The following is a 10,726-nucleotide window of genomic DNA, read 5'->3' on the forward strand; positions in this document are numbered from 1 at the left end:
GGGCTAAAACCACGTTTAAAAGCTAATCTCATAATTGTAATAACAGCTACTATTTGTACCTAATCCAAAAAGACATTGGATCCCAGAACTGATTTTCAAATACCAAGTTTCTAACCCTCATTATTATTCATAAGAATATACAAGCCTGTATTATTGATCTTATTAGATTATCAGCTCGTCCATAAAAACAAAACTAAAATCTACATTAAACTCTGAAACTTCTTCAAAAAAGTCGGTTAAACGAATCCTTGCAATTATTTGGTGAAGTAAATTGTTGTCTAATTTTGACATAAGTAATAATAAAACTGCGTGTGCGCATATACAAAGCGTGGTGTTGGTAACAATCAATGAATTAAGTTGTAAATCAGCGGCAGCCGAAGTCGCGTGCGATGGCAAGCCGCCAGAGTGTTCGCGATGGACTCCCATACTTTGTTTGTATTTGTAGTATTGGCTAGCACCGCAGCTTCTTACTACATCTATCCACTGTAAATAAATAAAACTGATACGATTTTAAACACGCCTTCTCAATTACCTTAATTAGTCAAACTAATCCAAACATCTTTGAGCAATGACAACATAATTTTAAATCATTTGATCAAACACTATAAAGCTGTTAAAAAATTATTGCATAGTTTAGGTGTATGAAAATGTATAAGAGCTCGCATAAAAACATAACATTGAATTACTAAATGATTAAATTTACTCATTTCTTTTATGTAAAATAGAAAATTACTTTATTGAGAAATATAAACTGTGTAAAAGTGATTTCATCATTCAGTTAATATTGAATTATTTCGCTGTGTCTTCAATACTTTTATGTTGGATTGTTGTATAAATTTTCATATATCAATCAAAAACTGACTCCAGCAATGCCACTCATCCGCCATTGCAATGCAATGTTGTTGCATAACCACGTTTAGAAAAGCAATAAAACTAAGAAAATAAGAACCCATTATTAAATTAAACAATAAAATAAATCAGTAATATAAAAAATAATACTCAACCAAAAACTGTCAAAACTGATTACAGGATAATATTAACAAACAAGCCACGAGCATTGTATTAGACATATAATACAGTAAACCGCTTGGCCGACTCACACACTAACAGAGTACATCAGTGTCGGTACAGTTTCAGGTCCTATACATAAGAAGTCGTCGTTGAGCGACGATTCATCGTCGGACATGATGGAGGAGGAAGGGCTGGTGGCCGACCCTCACCTGGAACAGAACCTGCGTCGCTTGCAGGAGGAGGAGAGAGTCCTGCTCGAGCAGCAAGCGCACATGGAGGCCAACGGGGTCGACGACATAGCAGCCCTCGAACACCAGGACGCACTGCGACTAAACCATGTGAGTTATCTTACCTTCAGTCCTGATAGAGAACCTTGTTGAACATAATTCAACTTGCTAAGTCTACATAATTCGTGTGGCTTGGATATTTTTTAATTGGATGATAGGAGGATTTATGTTACTTGATAATTATATCATCAGAATACAAATTTAAAATTGATGATCCAGAATTTTTCATACGTTTGGAGTGTAATGAACAGGGCCTTCATCTAAACCTTCCCCTTGCTTCATACCTTACACATAAAATAACATCTGTACGGTACTACCGGGAAATAATTATCTTGCTCAAAATGAAAAACTGATTCGATATCACGACGTTTATTGTTTGGACTCGAGAGGTGAAGTGACACACTTCAATATAAACTTATTCTATGGAACAAATCGAATATATTTAAAATGATTGCCCGGTCAGTATCAATTTGTGATGAATAAAACCTTACAAATGAAAAAGGTTCTAACTACGTTACACGAGCTACGCCCTTAGGATAAAGTCGAAACTTTATCACAAAAGCGCAGCTCTAGGCCGGCAATCATATTAAATGTCCCTACCTAAACCTAACTTAAAATTTACCTATGCGTGGAAATTAAAAACACACACTCCCTAACAACGGGATAGTTTACAATAACATGTAAGTTGTTTACTTAAGTGTGCCAAACTGCACTGCAAGAAAACATGTTATCGTGAAATTTTTCGTGGCAAAACCACGCAAAAAGCCCCGAAACGTGCCTCTAATAGCAAAGGATATTCAAAGTGAACACCCGTCCTGAAGGGATTACCTTTCAAGCGAAGAAAAACTCTGTATTGACAACTTACAACTTCGCCGGACGCTAACGTGTCAGATGAAGGGATAAGTCACCGTTATCAAAGTTTCTCACCTATCGTAACATAATTAAATATCTTCTCCAATAATTATTTTTAAAAATTTTGGAATATTAAATAATAAATAAATCAAATATAGGGATCATAAATCTTCGGAAGAAACTATTGTGTCAAGCAAACACTCTTCGCGAGGCTATGCCCCTTATTGCGAAGTTGATCTCAACCTCAATTCACCATCCAAATATTTTTTTTTTCTAAACCAAATCAGATAATAATTTTGGGATCAGATTTACAGAGCAATGTTAAAAAACTTATAAAAAATAACACAAGCTTGACCACATTGGTTATCTTCATCTTCCTTCGTACTGAAGATGAAGTAATTCTGCCGTGGACATCATCTTCTCACGAAGATGGAGTAGCTCACCATCTTATCCCTTCACCAGCAATGCTCGTACAACTCGTTCCAGGTAACATGTAATAATAAAATAAATTTAAGAAAAACCATACTATAATAACCAAGATAATTATTTACAACCTAGCAAAAATAAACCCAGCTAAAATGGTTTTAATCTATTTACATGAACTATGTCTCTAAATCTCCTATTATTTAACTTTCTAATTACATAATTAACATCTGAAAGGACAATGCTCAAAAAAAACCCAAGCCCGGCGCAAACGAAAAGTAACTCAAATTATAGGTAATAAATAAGTAATGAAATACTGCATAGGAGGCATCATCGAAATCAATGGCTAAATGTATGAAATTGCTATTTGATTTTTAAAGGGGTAACATGAGCAGCTGGGGCTTATAGTTTAATTAAAGTGCTATCTGAAATAACAAACAAGTAATATGGCAAGTAATAAGCTTCTCCAAAAAGATAAATCAATACCGAAGTACAGGCTGCAGCGCCCACGTCATCGCGTCATGAGCGTTTTACATTACTTAGGGTGGGCTACATGAGCTACATGGCTACATGGCTACATGGGATACATAGACATGAGGAACAGTTTGCGCATCCCGCAACATTTTTGGATCTCGTCGTGTTAGAAATAAAGAATCGATGACTTTTAAGCGTTATTATTAAAATGAAAAGTACATTCATATCCTGTTTTAGTTCTAATATTCTATTATCTTGTAAAAGTAGGTAGAATAGTGGAGAAGTTGCTATAAACATGTCATTATGTACACTCTTAAACCACAACTGTATCTGTTTGCTGTTTCTTTTACTAATACATTATGTTACCTCTAAAATCTTGAGTAGCAATGTACCGCAGATGTTAAAATTCGAATAGCAATTTCACACATATAGCCACTGATTTCGATAATGCCCCCTATGTAATATTTAATTATTATTATATAACCTATATTTTGAGTTACATTTCTTTTGCGCCGGGCCTGGGTTTTTTCCCATACTTCATGAGCATTGTCCTTTGTCGAACAATCTCATAAGGACCTTTGTATAATCGACACAATTTCATACTTTTATTACCAATGCGCCTAGGTGTAAAAACCATCACCGTTGATTTGGACTAAAACGCCTAGTCTTTGCCTTCTTATCATATACTATTTTCTGTTTTAATTAAGCCTTCCTAATATTATTCAAGGCTTTCCGGCATAACATATTATGTATATCATGTCTTCTACTAAAATCAACCTCACTACTACTCCTATCATCATTTACTCTTATATCTGTCTGAAATAATGGTTCTTTAGCGTATACATAATCATATACTACTAGCATGCTTACTAGTGTTGTACGCATAACAAACTACGGTATATAATAACACCAATTACGCTGATCCCCAGAAACATACATTGATAACATTTGTGTTAATGATCTATTAAATCTCTCAACTAAACCATTAGAAGCTGGGTGAAAAGCTGTCGTGAAACATGACTTCGCTCCAAAATAATTAATGGTGTCTCTGACTAAATGTGACGTAAAAACCGAACCCCTATCCGAAATAACTTCTTTTACGCCTCCTAGTCGACAAAATATTTCTTCAATTAGAAATTCACTCACACTCTGCTCTGTCGCTCTAGGAACTGCCTTACATATTGCATACTTAGAAACATATTCCACAGCTACAATCACAAATCTATTACCATTCCTCGACTTTCTAAAAGGACCTAGTATGTCTATACCTATCTTTTCCATCAAATGGTTTACCACTACTGGTTGTAATTGCGCAACACCTTTCACCTTCTTTCGTTCCTGACAAACCATGCAACTCTTAACATATCTTTCAACCTCCTTATCCGCATCTTTTATAAAATATTTAGTGCAAAATTTTGTCAAAGTCTTTGCTAGTCCTAAATGTCCCCCTGACCATGGGTCGTCATGTAATTCTTGTAGTATACTCGATAATATTTGTTTTGGTACCACAATCAAATTCTTTATTTCATTAAATCTCCTCGCTTTCTTGCATAGCACATCATTGACAAATCTGAAGCTCTTATACTCTCGTCCATCATTCTCACTGATTTTATCTGAAATTTGTCTACAGAAACTATCCTGCCTTTGCTCGTCTTTCAATCTGACTACTTCTATCTTATATAAGTGCATACCACCTTCTTGCATATCACCTATCGTTTCTTTACCGCTATCCTCCTAACTTAATGGATTCCTACTCAAAAAATCCGCAATTACATTCTCTCTCCCCGCACAATGAACAATATCAAACTCATACGATTGAATGCACAAAGACCATCTCGCCAATCTTCCGTTCATATCCTTTCTATCTCTCAGCCAACACAACGCCTTATGATCTGTCATCACCTGAAATTTCATTCCCCACAGGAAATGTTTGAAATAGTTCAGAGCCCATGCTAACGCCAAGCATTCTTTCTCAGTTGTAGAATATTTTCTTTCACTCTCACTCAATTTCCTAGAAGCATATGCCACTGGATGCATAATTTCCTTACCTTGCATCAAACAGCAACCCAACGCCTCTCCACTTGCATCTACATAAAGGCGAGTCAAGATATCTTTATTAACTGAATAAAACTTCAAAATCGGTGGGTTGGACATATATTTTATGATGGTGTCGAAAGCTTCTTGATGCTCCTGCGCCCAACTAAATTTGACACCTTTCTTTAATAATTTGGTTAATGGAAGAACTATGTCAGCAAAATGGTTAATAAATTTACGATAATATGAAAATAATCCTAAGATAGATTTGACTTGCTTCGTATTAACCGGCGGTTTTACCGACATCAATGCCTGCAACGCAACTCCCCTGTCATTTTCTCTTTTTCTAATGTCTGCGTCCTTGGTAGTTTGGGTTATCATCACGACTTCTTGGGCTAGAAAAGAACCGAACGTTATTGCTGTTCGCATTTGTATATCTAAATCTAGGTCTCAAGTTGTATCTAGGCGTATGGAAAGTTTCCGTATTTCGTGGTTCCATTGGTCGGGGTGTCGAGGATGATGGTGATGGTGTTGGACTCTGCGCCCTCGGTGTCGATGTGGATGGTGATCTCGTAATTTCGAAGGGGTGGTCGAATCTTACTTTCGACAAAATCCCTCGCGGGGATTGGATGGGCAAATTTATCGATGATTTCGGATCCTGACCAAATAGTTCTTTTATTTGTATTAATGTCATTCTCAACTCTGCCTTCGAATTATATACACGCGTTCCCAGCTTTTGTAAATTTTCGTTTTTCAGCCCCTTTAGATATGTCTTTATGAAAATACTTTCGTCATTTATGTGGGCCTTCATACTCAAATCGTTTAATCGATAATAAAACATTATAAGGTCCTCGTCTTTATTTTGCCGAGAACTATAGAATTTCTCTACGTAATTAGTTATGGATGGAAATTCTTCCTTTATTTTGTCACAAATAGTCTTGAAAGCAATGCCTTCTGTGTATGGATTTTTAAAGAAGGACAATGCAGGCCCTTGCAAATATGCACCTAATATTAGTGCGAGATCATTTTCCGCCCATTTATTGATTGCGGCAATTAGTTTAAATTGTACCAAAAATTCATCGAAATTCACGTCATCTGTACCAGTGAAAAAATTTATGGTTTGCGCCATCGTTATAATGAAATATATTATTTTACTTAACTTGTCTGTAGTTCGCTGGCTCTGTCGCGTAGTATACGTTACCCTTCTCGACTCGACACCTCCGATTTTTCTTCTATATCTGTCACTAAGCCAATTTTTTTCGCGTGATCTAAAACTTTGTACTTTATATTTTTAGGGGCTTTGGCGACGGCGCCTCCACCAAATTGTAGTACCGGGAAATAATTATCTTGCTCAAAATGAAAAACTGATTCGATATCACGACGTTTATTGTTTGGGCTCGAGAGGTGAAGTGACACACTTCAATATAAAAACTTATTCTATGGAACAAATCGAATATATTTAAAATGATTGCCCGGTCAGTATCAATTTGTGATGAATAAAACCTTACAATTGAAAAAGTTTCTAACCACGTTACAGTACCTATGTTGAACGCGAAAAGTAAGGCACGTGCCCAATGGAAGGAAAACAAAGAGACCTGGTTGCGAAACAACTGGAAAACAAGACATTACAACGTGATTTCTTCTCTACTTACTTTATTAGTCTTCTCGAAACTCTACGCTGTTTTCATGGCCAACATTATTATTCTTATTCTTCTTAAAGTTGGGTCTTTACAAAGCTTCACTTTTGAAAAAAACTTTTTTCTAAAACGTTATGAAAGAGTTGAGCAAATATATTTGTTTTAAAATCTGCGTGACAATAAGTAGGTTAGTTGCCTACTGCGCCATGCCTCACTGCTATATTCGATAATAGATAACGCAGAACTTACTAAGAAAAAGACAACCCCGCAAGGCTAAATGAAATAGTTTTCCATTTAGTCAATATGGTTAGGCTTCGCTACATTATGCTCCAGCTGACAAAAAACCTAGATTAGGATCAAATTTCTTATTGCATCAGTAACTTTCCGGCTAAACAGCCTCGGCTAGAAGAGGTTTTCAATGATGATTCATAAGCAGCATATGAGCACAAACATGATGTAAATATTTCGCTGACGTAACGTAAGAAAAACTTTACCATTGTACAACGAGGAAAAGGTTTTAAGCGAGTGCTACAATATTGAACCGACAGCTGCGGCAAGCTGAGCTGCAGAAGCAGCAGGCGATGTTAGCGCAGCGAATGCTCCGGCAACAGGCGCAGGCGCAGGGCGAGCAGGCGCCGGCGCAAGCGCACGCGCACGCGCACGCGTCGCGCCGCGAGCATACCGCGCGCCGGCGCGCCACCTGCACCGTGCGCGTCAACAACCTGCATGCCGCAGAGGCTATTGAGACTGACGTCTGACTATCAGGTCGGTACCACCCACCACATTCAGCCAGGTCATCATCTCCTCACTATCACTAACATTTAACGCTTTACTGGGGCACCCTCATAAGGTTCTCATCTTACCTAGTAATTGTTTCAGTTACATCAGTTCGCCTTTATTTTTAACAAATTAAAGTGAAATGAACTTACAATATTTCTTATATCACCGGTTACGTGCCTTATGAGGGTATGCAAAGAATACGCCTTTGCTTGGTAAGGAGTTAATATTTATCCCTCACCATACCTCAATTCCATCCACTCCTAACACTCCAATTTTATATACTTAGCCGATTGCCAATAGAAAGATCCATACATATTTAGTCATTTTAGCATCAGACGTTTATCATTCCAAAGAAAAAGCTAAGTAGACATAGACAGAGAGACTTTAGTATCCATAGAGCAACTTGTAATGATTGATTCGATTTCTTATTCGTTATCTTGCACTAATACATATTATATTATGTATTATCATTTTGTATCCAAAAGCTGACGAGACATCTCTCCATGTTTACAGCCAGAGACAAAACATATCTAGTAAAGTAGCAAATGAGTGATATAAGACCTGAATTCAATATAGTTATTCAGGTAGTTTTAAGAGATCAATTGGTAATGAGAACGCTTGAATCAGCCACAAAGCACATTATTGTCGGCACCGTCGCACGCCGCACCATGTGTCATGCCGCACTCGTTGCGTTCAACTCGCGTTCTGCAACATGATACGCAGACTAACATTGTATCACTATTCGCGCTTTCTTCAAAATTCAATATTTTTGCATTATTCAAGTTTTAAGCTTCAAATTTATATGCTTCTATTTTGCTATAAACATTATTTGTAAGGTAAGTTACAGAATTGAATAACAACAATCTTGAACCAACGTTATCTTCGTGAATTGTTAAAGTCTGCAAAAATTGTCTTTAGTGAAACAGCCAAAGGGTACTTTTGGGACAGTAGGTACCTCATGCAACAGTACTGACATCACGGATTACCAATAAATAAATTAAATCTAACATGTTCCCCATTGGGTACTTTACGGATACGAAAACATTTTCCATCTGTTAATTACGAGTATTTCCTCAAGGAATGAATTAATGAATTATTAAGGCATTTGTAAAAATACATACTTAGACAGTTTGGCAATTTCACACTGCGACATCAAATAAACAGACGAGCGATCTTGAACGCCAACAGACATCCAATTTCTGTGATTATAGAAATTTGCGATGTGCTGAAGGTCTCGGTATATAGGTCCGCATCCACTTCCAGTAACTGCACGTGTTACACCGTAAACAATCAAAGGCAGGAAATTAAGAGTTCCTCTCGATTTGCGTCGCGGTAACTACAGACAAAGGCCGGATATAAGATGCCTTCGCAGTAGGCTACTAGAGCCTGTTGTGTACAACTCGATTATTCAGATTTTGTTGTACATGCCTACATACGGATATCAAACGCCTTAAGTGAACGTTTTTATTATAATTGACGACATTTACCACAGTTATGAGTAGTCACATTTTTTTGAATTTATTGGTTTTATAGTGGATTCGGTTTTTTGTAATTCATAAAGTTTCTGTCTTTCGGTTATCTGATGATATTTTTGTCAGTTCCTAGTATTTTTTAATTACACAGTCATCTTATGAGAATGGTAAATATAAAAGAACCAATATATCACGTATAGGATGGGTTTTAGAATTCACTGTCCTAATTAACTAGGCAGAAAATCTGTCTCTATCTTAGGAAAGCGAAATTTATTTCGGATACGATCAGTATGAAATATACCTATAATCGTAATCAGAGTTAAAGCTTCATATTATGAAAATGTCATACTACATACATAGGTATACTATTTGCCTACAGGCTGTGCTTTGATCTAATTTCTCAATATTCCGAACAAAGGCGAGCCTGCGTGACTTGCATAATATTCGTTTGATCACGTCCCGCAAATAATCGATCTGTTAATGATATAATTAGTTTAACGCAACACAACGTCAAACATCAACTGTATCTAGGTAAATCCGATGTAGATCAAAACTATAGCCTGACAGTTATTCTAGTCTATGAATGTGAACTGAATGTTGATCAATACAACCATAATATTGTAACCAAACTTGTAGATACTTTTTTTGTTTTTGTTTTAAGTGCGATCATATAAAATTGATTAATACTTATTTGTTTGAATAGGTTTATTACTTTCGAATTCTTTTAGTACACAGTAATATCAAGTCGGATCTAAGTATTATTTGGGTACCTACAGCACAATACCAAGCACTTTATTAATTAAAAACGAAATTAATAAAAACAAAGTGTCAGATAAAGTGTAGGTAGACGTAGTATTCCCCATGAGGGGCTATTACATGCTCCTCGATATAATTATCGGGGCGGGAGGTGGGGGCGGGCGGGGTTCGTGGGGCTGCACTCGTTACAAGTTTTATGAACGATGACGTTGAGTGAACGGCACCATTGAATGAATGCACACGTCGACAAGTGCAGTGTTGTCGTTGCGCGGGCTTGAATGGATGCGGGAGTTGCGATCGATAGGCGCTGCGGAATCGGTGCGCCCGTGACGTCAGCCGCGGCCGCTCGCCACGTGCTCGGGACAGGCCGCAGCGTCGCAGCGCCCCGCCGCCCCTGCCGCCTGCCTCTTCTGACCCTGCTGTTATCACCACTCGAAAACAATCTGCACCATATTAGTAAATAACTAGCTGCGCCATTTTATGCTGTGGTTAGTTCAATAGGCTGTTCAATAGCATACTCAACATTTCCCGATACCGAGATAAGAGTGCTTTTAATTTTTCTAAGAACGAAACAACAATGTTTTTAATGGATATGTAAAATGTAATAAAAAAGATTTTAAATAAATAGCCGTAGTTGATAAATATATTGAACGAAGAGCCCTTGTGTTGTGTTTCGCTATAGGGTGGTGCATATGAATATCAGAGCGCGTGCCTTAGGAAGGCTTCAGCTTTAACCATACTTTTAATTAAGGCGGCAATATATTTATAAAGATATAAAAAAAATACTTAGGTACAATACTATTTATATGAAGTTGATAACTGGACAGCGCCGCTTATTCTCGGTCTACGAAGTTTCGTAGTTCGTAGCAATTCGTAGCAAATTACTACGAAGTTTGACATTTTGACGAAGATATTGATTTCAGGTATTCGTTAAATAAAAATGTTGATTACGATTATTTAAATTAGGAGGATTTTTTTTATAAAAGAGTGTGATATTTTT

The 10,726-nt window shown here is 36.9% G+C and overlaps 1 protein-coding gene across 11 annotated transcripts in view; it reads left to right on the forward strand.

The window, feature by feature from the left end:
* The window catches only part of LOC110374605 (potassium voltage-gated channel protein Shaker), a 281,576-nt gene that overhangs the window by 262,673 nt on the left and 8,177 nt on the right, over nucleotides 1-10,726 (forward strand). For 10 of the 11 annotated variants that reach the window (XM_049838196.2, XM_049838188.2, XM_049838181.2 and 7 more), the window contains 2 exons: nucleotides 1,132-1,349; nucleotides 7,267-7,483. In XM_049838196.2, coding sequence (XP_049694153.2) covers nucleotides 1,132-1,349; nucleotides 7,267-7,476 — 428 coding nt within the window. In that variant the 3' untranslated portion in view covers nucleotides 7,477-7,483. Of the gene's footprint in view, nucleotides 1-1,131; nucleotides 1,350-7,266; nucleotides 7,484-10,726 lie in introns of those variants that run through there. The other variant, XM_049838232.2, reaches the window with a different exon arrangement.

This window comes from Helicoverpa armigera, chromosome 1 (assembly GCF_030705265.1).
Source record: "Helicoverpa armigera isolate CAAS_96S chromosome 1, ASM3070526v1, whole genome shotgun sequence".
Taxonomy (NCBI): Eukaryota; Metazoa; Arthropoda; class Insecta; order Lepidoptera; family Noctuidae; genus Helicoverpa; species Helicoverpa armigera.